Source organism: Anser anser, assembly GCF_964211835.1.
Source record: "Anser anser genome assembly, chromosome: 5".
NCBI lineage: Eukaryota > Metazoa > Chordata > Aves > Anseriformes > Anatidae > Anser > Anser anser.
This window is the reverse complement of record NC_139725.1, coordinates 13,313,253-13,330,582: the sequence shown is the minus strand read 5'-3', so window position 1 is coordinate 13,330,582 and position 17,330 is coordinate 13,313,253. Positions and strand designations below refer to the sequence as shown.

General features: G+C 47.8%; 4 protein-coding genes across 20 annotated transcripts in view; 2 read left to right on the top strand and 2 right to left on the bottom strand.

The window, feature by feature from the left end:
* Positions 1–46: 46 nt before the first annotated feature.
* NDUFS3 (NADH:ubiquinone oxidoreductase core subunit S3) lies at positions 47–4,885 on the bottom strand. The gene is made up of 6 exons (XM_083840515.1): positions 4,722–4,885; positions 3,743–3,840; positions 3,334–3,483; positions 2,002–2,127; positions 1,476–1,595; positions 47–296 (listed from the first exon to the last, which is right to left on the bottom strand). The coding sequence occupies exons 1-6, from the start codon at positions 4,834–4,836 to the stop codon at positions 129–131; spliced, it is 777 nt and encodes a 258-aa protein (XP_083696641.1). The 5' UTR covers positions 4,837–4,885; the 3' UTR covers positions 47–128.
* On the top strand, positions 4,882–12,204 carry KBTBD4 (kelch repeat and BTB domain containing 4). Of its 3 annotated transcripts, none has more exons than XM_083840487.1 (4): positions 4,882–4,996; positions 6,633–7,253; positions 9,855–9,961; positions 10,537–12,204. In XM_083840487.1, the coding sequence occupies exons 2-4, from the start codon at positions 6,662–6,664 to the stop codon at positions 11,395–11,397; spliced, it is 1,560 nt and encodes a 519-aa protein (XP_083696613.1). In that variant the 5' UTR covers positions 4,882–4,996; positions 6,633–6,661; the 3' UTR covers positions 11,398–12,204. The 3 variants fall into 3 exon arrangements, with proteins under 3 accessions (XP_083696613.1, XP_083696615.1, XP_083696614.1); XM_083840489.1 differs by having other exon boundaries at positions 4,927–5,086; XM_083840488.1 differs by lacking the exon at positions 4,882–4,996 and adding an exon at positions 5,461–5,668.
* Positions 12,205–12,357: 153 nt separating this feature from the next.
* On the bottom strand, positions 12,358–14,563 carry PTPMT1 (protein tyrosine phosphatase mitochondrial 1; the record flags this gene model as incomplete). Its single annotated transcript, XM_083840520.1, has 4 exons — positions 12,358–12,621; positions 13,791–13,982; positions 14,061–14,141; positions 14,246–14,563. 4 exons carry the CDS (start codon positions 14,561–14,563, stop codon positions 12,481–12,483), a joined length of 732 nt encoding a protein of 243 aa, XP_083696646.1. The 3' UTR covers positions 12,358–12,480.
* CELF1 (CUGBP Elav-like family member 1) overlaps positions 14,545–17,330 on the top strand; it is a 59,539-nt gene continuing 56,753 nt past the window's right edge. For 11 of the 15 annotated variants that reach the window (XM_083840464.1, XM_083840482.1, XM_083840463.1 and 8 more), the window contains exon 1: positions 14,570–14,709. The gene's annotated coding sequence lies outside the window, so the exon portion shown is untranslated. Of the gene's footprint in view, positions 14,710–17,330 lie in introns of all 15 variants that reach the window. The other 4 variants (XM_083840467.1, XM_083840461.1, XM_083840470.1 and 1 more) reach the window with 3 other exon arrangements.

Below are 17,330 nucleotides of genomic sequence, written 5' to 3'. Positions count from 1 at the left end.
TTCATCTAGTTTGAAAACAACGTTATTCATGTAACCATGACAGACATGAATCTCACATCAATTTTTATTATTATAAATACTATGTTCGAACAGAAAGGATAGTGCTATGCACCTGCTCCATTCTGATGTTATTTTGCATCTTCTTTCTTGGCTCCTGCTTCTATTTTCAGGGGTTCTGGAGCTGCACGATAGGCAGGAAATGTCTCCCAAGGACTATTCAGATCAAACTTGCGAAATTCCTGAGATAGCTCCACAGGTTCTGCCACTACCCGTTTCACTTCATCATCATACCGCACCTAGAACAGTGCAAAGGACACAGGCCGGTCATTTTCATACAGCCCCCATGCCCCCTCCACTACTGGATGTACACAGTAATGACCCAGGCCACCCTCAAGTACGAGTAACCCCAGTTCTTATGCCATGGATAGGGCTTGGGTCTCTGCCACAGCTTCAGTGCTCCTCATTATTGAACAAGAGCCCTCCAGATGCCACCAAGACCTCTGTACTCTCCAAAAACTCCTCCTCTTTGCTACCACACACCCCACATGTCCTGGCTAACCAATCTGAATTAGGAGTGCCCAGCCTACAGTCCACATGAAGTCTACTCGGAATAACAGATTTAGTTTGTCATATGACAAAGGAAGTTCTCCTGAGTCACTGCGATAAGGTGGTCCATCCACCTGGCAGAGCTGGGGACTACCCTCATGTATATTTATAAATGCCCATTATCACAGCTTGTTTGGTTTGTTTTGCTTCTTAGCATAACATTCAGAACACAGGTGAAGGGTAGTTGAGTACCAGATAGGCTTGATTTACCCTCGTTGTGTCAGTTCCAATCTCCAAACCTGTTGCCTAGTCCTCGCTTACAGGATTCCACAGCTTCTATTTTCTTAAAACCCTCTGTTGCCTACAGAACTTCACTGTCTTCTCCTGAGACTCAGCTCAGTCTTAGAACTACACCAAATATGAATGCTTCTGCAAGGCAGTCATTTGAAACTAGGCAGATACCAAATACACTCATTTCACGTGTGGTTTACCACACAGAGGTAAACATTTGATAAACGACAAGTCAGTTCAACTAGAGTTTTGTAATCTGGGCCTACAAAAACTTCAGAAAGTAGAATTCCCACTGCATAAAGATCAGTCTAGTCATTCATTCCAATGGAAATCTCCAGTTTTGCAGTGGAAAGTTTAACGTTTCAAATGAAAAACAAAAAGCAGAAGCACTTTCTCTGCCTTTGGCATACGTCACATGAAATTTGCTCAGTGTTGCTGGCCTTAGGCTGCCTTATTATATATAATACTTTGTGATGACTTGAAATGCTGGAGATGCATACTCACTGGAATACACACAAGTGAAATGTCTTTAGACCCCTTTTAGATAAAGGACTACAAAGCATTCACATCTCTGTACTGAAACTCAGAAAAGAGTATTACAGAGATTTGATCACTTTAGACACAAGTGTATCTCCTACCTCCACATAGCCAGAGAGCGGAAAGTCCTTTCGGAAAGGATGACCTTCAAACCCATAGTCTGTGAGGATTCGCCTTAGATCAGGGTGGTTGGCAAAGAAAACACCATACATGTCCCAAACCTAAACGAAAGGGAGCCTAGTAAGTTGAATTAGATAGTCTTATCTCCATATCAACCTTTCTAGCACCTCCATGCTTCCCCACCTCATACGGAAAGGCCACTCCATCCAAGAAAACAAAGGAGTCCTTCTAACACACTGCTAGAGGTAAGGCTCCTCTTACTTTGAAAAAAGTCCCCTTTGTGTATTATGTCCACAGAATTTCAGTTCCGTGCCCAGCTTTGTGCAGTGCCAGTGTTCCATGCAGGAATTAATTTAAAAGCAAATTAAACAGTGTTTTTCCCCTACTCGGAAAAGACAGCCAGTGAAACACCTCCCCCTTTCTCAGGGCCTTAGATAATGATATTATTTTTAGGAAAATGCAGCCCCACTCAACAGAGACTCTGCTCCCAAGTAAAATGGCACTCACCTCTCTTTCATACCAGTTTGCTGCCTTGTGCACAGACACTGCTGAATCGATAGGCGTCAGCTCATCAGTGTATGTCTTCACACGGATCCGACTGTTGAACCGCAGAGACAGGAGGTTGTAAACAATCTGCAGTAGGATAAAAGAAGACATTGGCCATGTACGGACTTCAGAGATCTCTTCACGGTACGGTACTGGCTGAGCAAAGATGTATGAAGCCTATTTCAAATATTCCTTCTCAGCAAAGTCACATGCAGCACCTAAGAGCTGGGCATGAAAAGTCACCGTAACTGAGGCTCTGATAGTTTTTCTCTTTCTTAACTCAAGAGTAACAAAAAGGATGTGTGATGTAGAAAACATCACTGACGAGGAGCTGAAGTAAAACGAACACTAAATCTTAAAAAAGAATACTGATGCGATGAAGACGCATGACAATAGTCTGTCGTAAAGAAAATGACTATAGATTACCCCCAGTATCCAGTGACCCTGTTGGTATGTGATTTGATACCACAAGATAAACCAACGGGGGAAACAAATAAGCTATTTTTCATAATCTTTCTAACTTGCTGGGAACAAAACCAGTTCACTTCTTATGTCAGAAAGATGATCTGCCCAAATTGGACAAGGAAAGGAGGACATCTCTTCATCAATAAGGTTGCCTAAACCATAGTCAGCCTCCTGCAGCTTGTGGTCCCCAGGTATTTTCTTCTGTTATCTTACACAGACTTTCCTAGGCTAAACTACAACAAGGTCTTTGCAATCATACTGTGAAAAAGGCTTTCTAATAGGTGAGAAGACAATACACTGAGTGTCTAATCTCCTTCAAATAGGTCCTGACTTTCAGAAGATGTTTTTAAAACTACTAAAGATTTTTCTTTTTTAGAAGAAGAAAAAAATTGTTAAGGAGAAAATCTGTGGAATTTAAAGAAAAACTTGACTGTTTGTGTCCACAGCAGCTGACAGACCTAGGTGGAAGAAGGAAGAGCACCAGTTCCTACATGGCCAGAAAAAAGTCTCTAGACACTTTAATAAAATCAAAGCAAAACAAACAATAAAACAAAAAGAATAATAATAAAAAAAATTCAACAACCACCTCCCTCCGGGGGGAGGGAGGAGAAAGACTTTCAGCAGAACACAAAAGGAAAGCTAGGAACCCATGCAGTATTAGTTCTGCTACTGCTTCCAGGATCAACAGGTTAAACAAACCCAGCACTTCAGAGTGGATTTTTTTTTTTACTGTCAGAAAGCAAAAAATGCAGTCAGAGCTGCAACAGCATCCACAGCCATCAGCAGGTGTGGAGCTCTCCAAGTCCGGCACCTGTGAGTGGTTCTTACCTCAAAACGGTACTGCCGAGATGGGACATCAACAGCAGTCAAGTCAGCCAAGGATTTGAACTGGGCATTAGTGTGATCCCGAAGGAAGGTCAGAACTGGAATAATCCCATCTGGATGGATCAAAAGCTCCAGCTCGTTGAAGCAGGTCACCTGATGAAAACAACAGAAAGGGAACTAGCACTGACACTAACGGGACTGAACGTTGCACTGAATCCAGCAGGACCCATATACAAAGGAAGTATATGGTACAGCAGACATGATGACATCAGAGAAAGGGGCTCAATAACAGCCCTAATTTTCACATAATTCTGACAATCTTTCTTCCTCATAACAACATCTAATAAAAAAGTAGTGAGTTTATGGGTTGCAGCCACCTCCCAGCACGAACAATTTCTTAAACAGCACTTACCTGTGCTTGCTGGACATACTTGGGCAGGATCTCAGCCACGTACTCCCCAAACGCACAGAGCTGCTTCTGTTCTACTTCATTTTTTGGTCTGACAGTAGCTAAAGAGAGCAACAGGAAAAGCAGTAACTCCCATCCCTTGCTTAAAAATCCCTTTAATCGTTCTGCCTCTCAGTAACTTCTGCAGAAGGCAGGAGGATTCAAGTAACCCACACAGCTTTCTTCTGGTAAATCCAAAGCTAAACAAACCATACGCGCATAGGGGAACAGAGGCATGTCACAGAGACTGGCCTATAGCAACACCTGGAGAACAGGAGCCAGAGGGGAGACCTTGTCATCTCTACAAGTACCTGACAGGAGCTTGTGGAGAAGGAGGGTGTCAAGTCTCTTTCCTCAGGTGATAACTGATAGGACGCAGGGAAATGGCCTCAAGTTGCCCCAGGGGAGGTTTAGATTGGATATCAGGAAGAATTTCTCCGCAGAAAGGGTGGGCAGGCGTTGGAACAGGGCGCCCAGGGAGGTGGAGCCCCTGTCCTTGGAGGTATTAAGCGAGGTGTGGATGTGGTGGTGCTCGGGGACATGGTTTGGCAGCGGGACTCGGCAGGCCATCTAATGACTCGGTGATCCTAAAAGTCGTTTCCAACCTAGATATCCTGACAGAAACCTGGATGAGGGCGTTTACATCTGTGCTACCCAGCAACTTTTGCCCGCCGTGCAAATGCAGCAGAAGGGACACCCCGGTGGAACGACGGAGAAGAAAACAAGATGGAAGAGAGGGGGGCTGCCACGGCCGGGTGACTGAATTCGCACGCTGCCAAGGCCGCTCAGCCTGGACCCAGAACGGCTCCGCTTTTCCAGACAACGCAACCGGGTTTTTCGCCAGCACCGGCTCCCCGACCGGGGGCTGAGGCGGGCGACCCCTCACCCCCCTCCCGCTGCTCGGACCCCGCCGGGCCGCCCCCCGCCCCCGCCGCTGACTTACGGCGAGTCTCCGCGGCGGAGCCCCCCGCCGGCCGCGCCTGCCCCGCCGCCACCGGGGCCGCGGCGACCCGCGGAGGGCCGCGCCGCGCCAGGCCCCGCAACGCCGCCGCCAACATCGCCGCAGCACGGCCGGGCAAGGGCACGGCCCGGAAGAGGAAGGCGCCGCCGCCGCCGCCTCCCCCCTGCTCTCCCCGCCCCGCCGCGGCCGCTCCCCGGGCGCTTCCGGGTCGGTCGGCGGCCGGGAAGCGGCGAGTGCCCGGCGGCGCCTGGCGCAGGGTGAGGGGCGCGGGGGAGCCGCTGGGGCACCCCGGGGCGGCGGCGGCGGCGGGAGGCCTCGGGGCGGCGGCATGAAGGGAGGCGCCGCAGGTGGGTGCCGCGCCGGGGGGGGGGGGCGGCGGTGGGGCGGCCGCGGTCGCCTCGGCCTCCGGGGCCCGGCTGGAAGCTGCAGGGGCTTTCGTTACAGCGGGAGCCGGGCTGCAGGACGGAAAACAGCGGTGGCGTGTGCTGGGCTAACCGCGGCTCCCCGGCCTCGTACAGCCGGGTGTGAGGCGCCGGCACGGGCTGTGGGTGTCCGTCCCTGGGGGTGCTCAGGACCCGGTTAGGTGAGGCCCTGAGCAGCCCGGTGTGGGGGGAGAGGGGTCCCTGCCTGCGGCAGGGGTTGGAATCGGGTGGTCCTTAAGGCCCCCTCCAACCCGAGCCATTTTCTGAACCGCTGTAGGACACTGCTAGCAGAGCCGCTGCACGACGCTGCGGGTATAACTGAGGCGGGGAGGGGATGGACTTGCTCAGCCCATTGCGTGTAGACACTGCTTCCAGTGAACACAACTCGAGTGAAGAAATTAGGAGCTCTCCTGTACCACGCAGAGCTGTTGTAAGAAAATGCACGTTTGGCAAAATGAAGTGCGGGAGGGTAACTAGCAGCCTCTTGGAGAAAAGTCTTGTCTTTAGGTAAACACTCCGCTGGAAATCGTGTTCACTAATAACTGAAGGAACTTCTTGTTTTAGTCACCAGGGTGCATAGTTGAGAAGCTGTTAAGAAACTATTCCTACTAGGTGTAGAAGCAGGTTTAGAGGGAACGCAAATGGGCATCTATTTGCTTTTAATGCTGTTGAGCCATGTTAAGGGAAAGTTCTTTCCTACAGCAGAAGCTTTTTTCGACACAGAAACTGCTTGGAGCATTGCATGTAATCTCTGTTACCTACTAAGAAATGCAGCAAAATGAGCTATCCTTGCCACTTTGGGGAAATGTTGGCTAACAGCATCTAGCGTGTTGTTTTGCATGCTGAAGATGTCTGGCACGTTAGCAAGCTGAGTATGACCATGAGTTACCTCACTTGGTTTGGTTGAAGAGCTGGCAGTTATGTCCGGTGGGCTTTTTGATAAAAACAAACCCACCTGAATTGGTAGCACTCCAAAAATTCATCACTTCGCTTTTGCATGGTAATTAACCCCTATTAATGACATGAGCTGCTGCCTGTGCTTGTTGTGGTATGATATTCTAACCCTTTTTTTCTTTTATCTAGCCCAACTAAGGTACTGCCACTTTCTCTTGGCATTGCCAGTTTCCTAGGGTGGTTGCTGGACTTTCCACTTGAATAACTGTTGCTGCATTTCTTTGTGTCAGTGAAATGAGTTGTGAAAAGATATGCAAATCTTGCAATTCTGCTGGGATGCAATGCTCACTGTACTGGAAGTTTTGTATATATTATAATCTTAATCATGCCAACTTCTAATTTGTTTCAGTTGTTTGAGGTTCTGAAACTCAAGCAGAAGTGTCTGGCTGTGCTATTTATATTCAATCTGAAATATGCTGGCCTCTTACCAATATGCTTGATTTTTCCCTGTATGCTGAAGCACTGCATAATCGTGTTGGTGGGGGGAGAAAGCCTTATAATCATTGTGGTTTTACAGATTGCTGGAGGTCTGATCTGTGCAGCACCATGGACTCGTCAGAAGAGACTGGAGGCTCCTCTGCGGAAGAGAACTACTTTGTGAACTACACCTTTACTGACCGCTCCCACTCGGGCCGCGTGGCCCAGGGAATTATGAAGCTCTGCTTGGAGGATGAGCTCTTTGCTGATGTTACGATATCAGTGGAAGGCAAAGAATTCCAGCTGCACCGTTTGGTCCTCTCAGCTCAGAGTTGCTTTTTTCGTTCCATGTTCACTTCCAACCTAAAGGAAGCCCACAACCGGGTGATTGAGCTGCAGGATGTCAGCGAGAGTGTCTTTCAGCTCCTTGTGGACTATATTTACCATGGGACTGTAAAGCTGAGGGCAGAAGAGTTGCAGGAAACCTATGAAGTGGCAGACATGTATCAGCTGACTGCCCTTTTTGAGGAATGCTCCCGTTTTCTGGCTCGTACGGTGCAGGTCAGGAACTGTCTGCAGGTCATGTGGCTGGCAGATCAACACAGTGACATGGAGCTCTACACAGCTGCCAAACACTGTGCAAAGTCACATTTATCTCAGTTGCAAGACACGGAAGAGTTCCTACACCTACCTCTCCGCCTACTGACAGATATCCTTACAGGTAAGGAGTTTTTGAGACACGCCATGTTGTGGATCTGGGAAGAGACTTTCAGCCTGAGAGTCTAGCAGGAATTGATCAAAACAGATGGAAAGACGCAAGCTTTCACAGTCACTGTCTATTCAGAGGCTTAGCTAAGCAAGGCAAAACATTCTGGATAACTTAATTAGAAAAAACAAAACACCACAACACCATAAATTGTTAGTGGACATGCTATAGAACTGTCAAGATCTATGGTATAGAAAATGGAGATAGAGGACGCAGGTAATTCCCAGCAGTTCCTGAGTCAACAGATTGGAAATAGTACATTTTTTTTAATGTAACTTAATAACTTTAAACAATTTTTGTTTGCATTAAAAGTAAAACAAAGAAGCATTTCCAAAATGAACACCTTAAGAACATCTTTTTCTTCTATTGTAATTCTTAAGCATTTAACATTGTAATGCAATGACTCAACATTTGTAAGAAGTCTTGAGCACAGGCTACCTTTCTAGACTATGTTAGTGTTATTAACAATTTTATATAATTATAAGGATTATTTAGGCTAGGCAGTCAGGTGACTGAAATAGAAGCAGTGTAACATCTTGGGTAATACAGTAATTACTCTTAATGTAAAGGTAATAGTCTTCCACGGTAATGGATGCAATGACTTAGTGTTGTGAAGGATGTGTCAACGTGTTAACAACTTGCTTTGTCTGACACCACTGCTTAAAGATTCTCTGCTGCCCTCATACACGGGCAGCGCTATAAAACCTCTTCATGATGCCTCAGTCACAACTCCATTTTTGCACGTTTCTGTATCATTGCTAGAGGAAGCAAGAATGTAGAAGAAGCTCATACATTCCAATGTGCTGGACTCGAGACCAGAGAGACTCCCCCTTCCTTGCTTTAATTAAAAATAATTCTGTGAACAAGTAAATTGCTATAGTTTGTGTGTCAGTGGTTTATATGCTGTTACAGTAATAAACCTGCTGTAATTGTCTTCCTTGGAATACTGGCAAATCTCCCCATAAGACCTAAAGTATCCTCTAAAGTTGAGGTTATGTGTATGGGAGTCTTTACAGATATTCAATTGCAATATTTCTTTTGCAACTAAAGAAATTCACAGTCAAAAACCTATTGAGAATATGTACTGATAGCTCCAGAAAACATGATAAAACTAGGGTAACTTTGATAACTATGCCTAGCTAAAATTGTTAAACGAAGTTGTGACTTCATTAAAACACAAAAATGATTAAATAAAGGGTGACTGACCTCTGTAGCTTTAACTCTTCCTCATTGTGATTCCATGCAGTAATCATAGTTTCAGGACTTTGGCCTTCAGTGTTTGTGGGCCTTAATTAAAGTAATTGCTTAAGAATTTTTTTCCATGCATCATCTATTTCCATATATAGAATCATGTTACTCAATATATATGGTGAAACTTGGTCCATGAAAATGGATTAAGAGCTGAAATACACTCCTATTGCTTGTAGGGAAAATCTTTTTGCAAGTGCTGCTTCTTTGTTTAGTTAATGGACAATTAAATAGAGGAAGCTATTAGTGGCAAGGATTAAAATAAACTTCATGAAGATGGTAATTTATTAAGCTTACCTTCTGTTGCGCCCTGGGACTCATTTCAAAATCAAAGTTTTTCCATTTAACCACTACATCTGATAAACAGCTTATGGAAATCCATTTTACTATTGAACAGATTCAAAATACCAGCTTTCTCTCTCTTCCCCTCCCACCGCCCTTTCCTCCGTCCTTCCAGTATGGAGAAAAGGGTCAGAATTTGTCAGATGCCTTCAGCATCACTGAATTCAGGGTTTGTTGGACTACAAAATCAGAGAACCTTTTTAAAGGGAAGCCTGTCAATGAATACAGGCATAATTGCTGGTGTTAGGGCAACTAGCCAACTTTCAAACTGGAAGGAAACACTTAAAGTCTTGTAGGTAGTGTGCTGCTGCTGCAATAGTTTATGGCATAGCTAAAACCTCCAGTTATGCCTGGAAACAAATTGAAATCTGATGCAGTCTGTTAAGTTTCCTACTGTCACACTACTAAAGAAAGCTGTAGTAGCTCACAGGGGATTTCCAAATGTTGACAGGATAGCAGCAACACAGATGTTCAGTCTTGAGGGTCAGCTGTCTGACAGTGCTCAGAGAAGAACAATTTCTGCAGATGACCTTTGCTAGATGAGTTTCTAGGACTAGCCAAGGAGCCAAGAAATGCAACTGCTGAAATTTTCATTTTCAAATAAGAGAACCTAATCTACCTAAATGCTTAATTGTGTTACTATTTTTTTTATCATCTCAAAGCATGTAAGATCTCTTCCCTGCCCTCTTTCTCTTTGACATAGCTTCCTTTGTTGAAAGTCATCCAAAATGCTTTAAATCTGACAGCTCTGTCTTCTGATATTTAACCAAGCAAATTGCCTGTAGATGCCTGGCTGGCAGTGCTGATCATGCTTGCCAAAATCTATAAACCTTTGGATCTTTTTTTCCTCCTCTACAGGGTATGGTTTGTGGCAGGAGGGGGTGAGGGAGTTGCAGGAAAGGATGTTCCTAGGTACACACACCTATGTCTAGATACCATAAATTTCTTTCTGTCCCCAAACCGCAGATGGCGTTCCATGTTCTCAGAATCCGACGGCTGCCATAGAAACCTGGATCAACTTCAACAAGGAGGAGCGAGCAGGCTTTTCAGAGACACTGCGATCAAGTCTGAAGGTATAAAAAGACCTTCTGTTCCAGGCTGGTGTAGCACTTGCTGGTTTTGCACTTCCCAAGGCAGGGTATATTCTGCTTGCAGGTGTGACTTGAAAGTCGCAAAACACAAATGCCATTGCAATTCACAATGTTTGCACGAGGAATACTTTCGTTGTTATAAATTGCAACCCTATTGACAGCTTTTTTAATTTTAACCTGAGGTGGTTTTTTTAGCGATTAGGGCAATGTCACAAATAATGCATTTCACCAGATGCTGTTATCTGAGAGATCATTCAGAAATCTTATTTTGGCATTTCCCTCATAGTAAGTACTCTATCAGCGATGTGGCCAACCCTTAACTAAACTGCAGTCACTCGGATTCCAGTGAAGTCTATTGCTGCTTTGCTGTCAGATACAAGTGGTGTCTTGAAAAGGCTCTGAATGCTCTAACGTAACAAGGCTTGGGAAGCAGAATGCATGCCTCACACTCACGGGTGGGTCCTGAAATGCTGAAAAGATTCTGTCTTGGGCATCGCTGACACTTGTGTGAGCAGACCTAATTCTGGTAAGGTTGACAAGCTCCTCCTTTCTCTTAGGTGATTGGGGAAAATGTTCACATCTACCTGATTGGAAAGGAGTCATCACGTACACATTCACTCGCTGTCTCTCTGCATTGTGCTGATGATGACTCCATCAGTGTGAGTGGCCAGAACAGCCTGTGTCACCAGATCACCGCAGCCTGCAAGCATGGCAGTGACCTGTATGTTGTTGGTGGCTCTATTCCACGACGCATGTGGAAATGCAACAACGCGACCATAGACTGGGAGTGGTGCGCGCCTCTGCCCCGTGACAGGCTCCAACACACGCTCGTCTCTGTACCAAGCAAGGATGCAATATATTCCCTTGGGGGGAAGACTCTGCAGGACACTCTCTCTAACGCTGTCATATATTACAGAGTACGAGACAATGTCTGGACAGAGACCAGCCAGTTGGAAGTGGCTGTCTCAGGGGCTGCAGGTGTAAACCTTAATGGTGTCATTTACCTGCTGGGCGGGGAGGAAAATGACCTGGACTTCTTCACCAAGCCCTCTCGGCTTATTCAGTGCTACGATACCAACACAGAGAAATGCCACGTGAAGCCATACGTACTGCCTTTTGCAGGGCGCATGCACGCCGCCGTACACAAGGATGTGGTGTTCATTGTGGCTGAGGGGGATTCACTGCTGTGCTATAATCCCCTGCTGGATAGCTTCACCCGGCTGTGCCTGCCAGACGCCTGGAGCTCAGTACCGTCCCTCTGGAAGATTGCCAGCTGCAATGGCAGCATCTATGTTTTTCGAGACCGCTATAAAAAGGGCGATGCAAATACTTTCAAACTCAATCCAGCCACCTCTGTTGTAACAGTCACAAGTGGCATCAAAGTGCTGCTCACTAACCTGCAGTTTGTCCTGGCCTAAAGGGGGAAAAACAGGCCCAGTGGTAGAAAAGGCAGCAACGGTGTTGTGCTGTGCAGCTCAGAGGCACTCAGCCACCCTCAGCACCAGTCCCAATAATTACGAGTTCACAACATCCAGTAAAGAGCCCATCCTCTACACCTGTGCAGAAGAAGTACAGGCTTTCTAGCTGTGGGCCTGTCCTTTTACGTAGCACTATTGAAGTTGAACTGATGCATCTTAGATTTCAGATGGACTAAATGCTATTACTGTGATCCCTTGATGATAAGCTGCTTGTGTTTGAGGCCCAAACTGCAGCAAGTGGCTTTTTTAGCCTGGAACCCATCCACCAATAACAAATCCTATAGCATATGGACGACATCCTCCTTGGCACAGACTGCTAGTTTTAACTGCCCGGGAGATTGTGGGTTGCTGCCATTGTCAGTCACAGAGAGACGTGCACTGTCTGTCCTCCAGGGATGTCCCCATTTAAACGTTCCTGTGTCCCTATTCCAGAAGGAGAGGCTGGCAGAAATACTTGCAGCAGACAGATTCCAGAGCTGACCCCAAGACCCTGAGTAGGTTGCGTTATTCAGCACTTCTAGAGGAGTGGTAACAAACTGGGAATCTGCTTACTGCTCTATCATCACCTAGCGTAAAGAGGGAGACCATTTTTATGAGCATTGGCTTCCTTTACTGTACAGGGAATCCCTGCCTGTAATCATAGCATAGTGTTGGTGACAGATGGAACTAAGACCACTTCCTGCTACCCTTCTGTTGGCACTGTAACCCTTTGGGTAAGAATCTGAATAAAGTCTCTGCTGAGACAGAGTTTTCTTTTCTTTTGCTGCAACTATTTTAGAGCCTTCTGTGGATTGCAGTTCAGCTTAGTGCTAATGCTGTGCATGGGAGAGATCTATGGGGCTCCCAGAGAAAAGACTAGTCGTAAGAGAGAATGCTATAACGAAACAGCCCAAACTCCCCTTTACCGTAATTTATGTAAAAGTTTTTTTATTGATGGTCAAGAAGTACAGCACTTAAGCCTTCGTTAGTTCGTTAAGGCCTAAGTTTTCTTTAAAGAAGAAAAGACTGAGATTTTGATAGTTCTTACTGACCCTCTGCAGTTGTCCCAGCAATCATGTTCCTGTGAAATGTCTCCAGGACCTGGACTTGTTTACGCCGAATGAGGATGTGGGGACGGATCTTGGCAATAGCCTCTATTGCTTCCTGGGGGGTCCAGTGATGCAGCTGAAAAGGCAAAAACCCTGCAAGTGAAAATCCATTCCACCCCTGCAGCACTTAATGAAGCCTTTCTAGTTGCTACAGGCAATGTTAGCATTGTTAGAGAACCTAATACTTTGTCCCTTCTGTTTACTTCATCTTCCTCAGGAGGGCCTGAGTGTCAATGCAAGTCCATGAAGTGAGTTCCTCACTTAAAGAGGGATGGTTGCTGCCTCAGACCTTGGTTTTCTACCTCACTCATGCTTCCTTCATGTTGTGAAGTTTCCCGTCCTAGTCCCACCAGACCAGAGAAAAAGGGCAGTTTTTTTTTTTAATTAAAACTTTAGTAGTACCTCCATTGTGCTTCAGCACTTAGAGCGTCATTATGGAAAGGCCTCCCAGGGAGTGCCGAACAACACCAGCAGTAGGATCCCCAAGTGGGATTTCGTTTTCAGTGCTGGTTTACCTAGTTGGCTCTCTAGTGGAACTCAGAAAGCCAAAGCTACTTTTCTTGATAGTGAATTGTATTTACCAAAAAGCACAGAGTGGCTCGTCATTTCAGAAAACCATGAAGTCTAAACAAAAACTGAGGTTTATCTGCTCAGTGAACCTATTGTCACATGCAACTTGTTATTCCCATCTCAATCTGTTCTGCCCTAGAATGAATTAAGGATCTCAGAATCATTCTAAACGGGTTCAGAACTTGCTGTATTAATGGCCCAGGAGACCGAACAGCTTCTTGAAGTCTGACCAATCTGCCAGAACCAGCCACAGGTACCATCAGGCCATGTTTCAAAGCTCTGTCACAACAGCAGTTTCTCCTTCCCATAGAATCAGAACATCTTTTGTGGTACTTGTGCTAACAGCTTTTAAATGTCATAAGTGCAGGTGAACAAGGCGTACAAAGATAAAGTCGATTAGCAAAGAAAGCTTAAGACAGCTGTTCAGTGAACACAAGCTTCACTTGTTGATTTATCTTGTGTTTGCCAGGTTCCACGAAGCAGTGAGCGATGTGAGCTTGGGGCCTGGCTATCCACCTCTCTTGAAATGTGTGTCCAGCCCAAACCCCGTACAATAACGGGATGCCAACGCACCTGTACACGCTCAGGGCTCTTGAGCAAAACCACGCTGTAGAGGCTGGCCGTGCGCGCCCATGCTATGAAAGCAAACCCCGTTTGCTACAGAACCCTTCGTACCTGGATGAGATAGGCTGCCACCATGGTGGCGCTGCGGGAGCGCCCGGCCTTGCAGTGCACGTAGACGCTGTTACCGCGCTCGCGGTGCCTCAGCAGGAACTCGACGCCCTTGTGCAGGTGCTCCAGGCTGGGCGCTCCGGTCAGGTCCACGGTGCTGAGCCGCAGCTGCTCCACTCCCAGCGCCTCCCATTCCTGTCAGAGACAGCCCCTCCGAGCCTTTAACTCCCTTTTATTCCTTCAGAGGGCGAGCCCGGCCCCCGCGGGGCTCACCTGGGCGGAGCAGCACAGGTAGCGGGTCTCGTACTCCTCGTTGAGCGTCAGCACGGCGCGCACGTTCTCCTCAGCCACCAGCTGCGGGCGCACACACACGGCCCCGTCAGGCCCCGTCAGGCCCCGTCAGGCCCCGTCAGGCCCCGGCTCCAGCCCCAGCCTCCCCCGGCCCCCCCCTCACCCACCGCGCGGCTGCGGCCCCTGAGCGGCAGCGCCCCGAGCAGCACGGCGCGGTCGATGCGGTGCAGCCAGGGGCGGCGCGCGGCGGGCAGGGCGGCGCGCAGGGCGGTGTAGCACAGCGTCGGGTAGAACAGCGCCCGCGCCGCCACCCCCCCCATCGCCGCCGCCGCCGCCGCCGGGCGAGCGCACCGCGGCCCGCAGCGCGTGTTGGGGGGGGGTGCCGGGGAAGGCAGGCTGTGAGAGGCGGGGCTCCGCCGCGTCGCTGCCCGCCTCTCCACCCCCCGCCTCGGGCCCGGCGTGGTTGCTCCCGGAAGCGCCGCCATCTTGCGGAGCCGGCCTGAGGCGGCGCAGGGAGAAGCGGGGCGCGGGCGGATCCCCGGGGGCAGGTGAGGGCGGCGGCCGCCAGGAGGAGCTCGGGCCGGGCACGGCCGGCGGGGAGCCCGCCGACAGCGCGACCCGCCTCGCGCAGGTAACGGCTCCCCTCGCCTTCCTCCTCCTCCTCCTCCTCCTCCTCCTCCTCCTCCTCCTCCTGCCGCTGCTCCCCCGGCCCTGAGACCGCCCGCGCCGCCCCGCTTGAGCCGGGGCCCGCGGGCGGAGCCGCCCCTCGGCCGCCCGGAACCGGAGGCCTCCGCTTGCCGCAGCCCGGCGGAGCGCTGACAGCGCCTCAGGCGGCGCCGGGCCGCGGGGAGGCGGCGGGGGGCGCTGCAGGTGCGAGCGCGGCCCCGGGAGGCGGGGAGCGGCCCCCACCCGGAGCCCTCCGGGGCTAAGCCGGGGGCTGGGGGGCGGCTGCGTGTCCTCGGGCACCGCTGGGGGCTGCTGAGGGGCGGGAGGGATGAGCGGGGGGCTGCGGGGGGTGGGGGTGCGCCGCCGTGTGAGGGTTTGCAGCCCAGAGGGTGAGAAGGAGCGGTGGGCGCTGCTGGGTGCGGGTAGGAAGGGGAAAAAGCACGAAAAGCGAGAGAGACTGATCGTAAAACGAACGATAAGCGCATGGAGAAGCAATAAAGGTTAATGACAGCATGAGGTTTTTATAGGGCCGTTTATGAGTAGGAAGCAGAGAGGCAGCGTTACAATAAAGCGCGGAGCCTTTACTCCTTTAAATTCCTGGGGAATCGCGGTCCAGACGTTTTCACCTTCAAGGCACAGACATTCTCTTCTGCCAGAAGTTGTCAGGGAGCATTTTTCTAGTGTTGCAGCTTTCTTGCGCTGTACTGCTTCAGTGTGGCCATTGGGCGTGTTTCGCTGGGAGCTCGCTGATTTAGAATGCTCGCTGGGGATTTGCATCTTAAAACATGCTTTGCTGCTGGTCTGCACGAGCTTGGACTTCCTGAGTATCCTGATTTATTCATATATTTGCTTGTGTCTGTCTGTCCCTTCAGGCTTAGGTCTTTGAACTTGTAATCACAATAATTGCTAAATAATCTGGTGCCTTTAGCTCTCTTTTCTATTGGTTTTCTATAGATCAGTTCATCAGATACAATAAAACTACGTGTACTGTTTTGGCATTGCATATCCGTAGCAAGCCTATCACATTTTTGTTTGTTTGTTTTTTCTTCTCCCTAGCTGTATTCTCAAGAGCTCTTCATAATGTGAGGTACTGTTCTTCCCAGCGTTGCGCTTGGACCCAAGTCTTTAAGAGGCAGCCTTGTTAGAAATAATACTGCTGTGGTAGATGTTCAAAAATACTTATATCTTTACTTCGTTATAGGAAATGTTAAGGGTGATACTGCTTGCATCCTGCAGCTTTATGCCCAGTTGCACCTCTGCTGATGAAGAGTCCTCTGGGTAGGAGCACAGTTCTTATATCTGCTCAGGGACATGGGTGTGCGTATATGAACCAGCAGAACCCATAAGTAGGGATATTAAAATACGATGATACCAGGGAATTTTTATATTTTTTCCAAAGGTGTATGCTGTTCCCTTTCAGTCTGTGCTCACCTTCAAAATTATTGCTGGCATTTATTTAAAGGAAGTACAGGGGTTCGCTTTTTTTTGAATGATTGTTCTGGAATGGACATGCTTTTCTTTCCATGTCTAAGTTTACGAGTAGACTGTTCCTTAACTGTTTATTGTATCTCTTTCTGAAATACGGTTATTGATTGTTATTTACTATATTTTAATTTCATCCATTTGCCTTCTGGGTTCCTCTCACAAATCTCTTCAGAGGGCCTGCTCTAATTAAATTTTATTTCAGTGGGTTTTAGGCTACTTACTGGGCTAGATGGGAAGTAACATAAATTCTCCTTTTTGAAATTTCCTGGTTATTAGTCTCCAGCTAGGATCTAAGAACCCCTGATTGTTCTGGCTGTTGAAATAGAGGCTGTTGATCACGGATGGGTCCATAAGGCAGTCCAGTTTGCCAGCCACTGTGTGAGATTTACCACTGAAACAGCAGTGATAGTCCAACAGACTCAGATATGTTTCTGCATTCTTATTAATCAGTCTTGCCACAAATGTCTTAATGCTTTATTACAATCTAAGCATTTTCAATATTGTTTCTTGTCCTTTAGTTTACCATTCCCCAGGACTCTGTTCAGAGTTATTTGTTGCCTTGGCAACTGCCCTCAGGTGAGAAATATCATTTTTATACATTGATCAGTAGTTTGGTGGGTAAAAAACAACCACAACAGTATAAATCAAAGCAGGATAAAATACTTAAACGTTTATTCGAATGGGAGTTGTAAATCGAGAAGAGTTATCTAGGCCCTCCAATTGTATTTTTCCATGAAGGTTTGTGACACAGTATCTTGAGTTGTTATCCTGTTGCGAGATTTCTTGGAGGCAAGAGAGCCTGTCTTTGTTGGAAGAAGTAACTGCTGGCTTTAATGCGCTTCTTTCTGTCATTAGAGACGCTTGTGTCATATGGAAAAATGCAAGATACCACCTTGTCTGCTGTTGCTGTCTCCAACAGATTGTCCTGCCAAAATGCTTTGTGCTTGGGGCATAATAGTGAAAAGTGCCCTTTAGCATTCATACTTTCAAGCATAGATTTCCCGAATGTGGTCTGAACATCATCTTGTTTGCACCTGATTCAAAGCTAAAATATACATTAGGAGCAGGAAATTTGGATAAGGCGAGGGAGAAAATGTAACC

Coding starts and splice junctions, on each gene's coding strand:
- NDUFS3 (XM_083840515.1), bottom strand. CDS start 4,836: ATGTTGGCGGCGGCGTTGCGGGGCCTGGCGCGGCGCGGCCCTCCGCGG. Junction 3,484..3,742: donor AGTATGTCCAGCAAGCACAG/GTAAGTGCTGTT, acceptor TGTTTTCATCAG/GTGACCTGCTTCAACGAGCT. Junction 297..1,475: donor CGCTCTCTGGCTATGTGGAG/GTAGGAGATACA, acceptor GCACTGTTCTAG/GTGCGGTATGATGATGAAGT.
- KBTBD4 (XM_083840489.1), top strand. Junction 7,254..9,854: donor ACTGACAGATATCCTTACAG/GTAAGGAGTTTT, acceptor CCCAAACCGCAG/ATGGCGTTCCATGTTCTCAG. Junction 9,962..10,536: donor CACTGCGATCAAGTCTGAAG/GTATAAAAAGAC, acceptor CCTTTCTCTTAG/GTGATTGGGGAAAATGTTCA.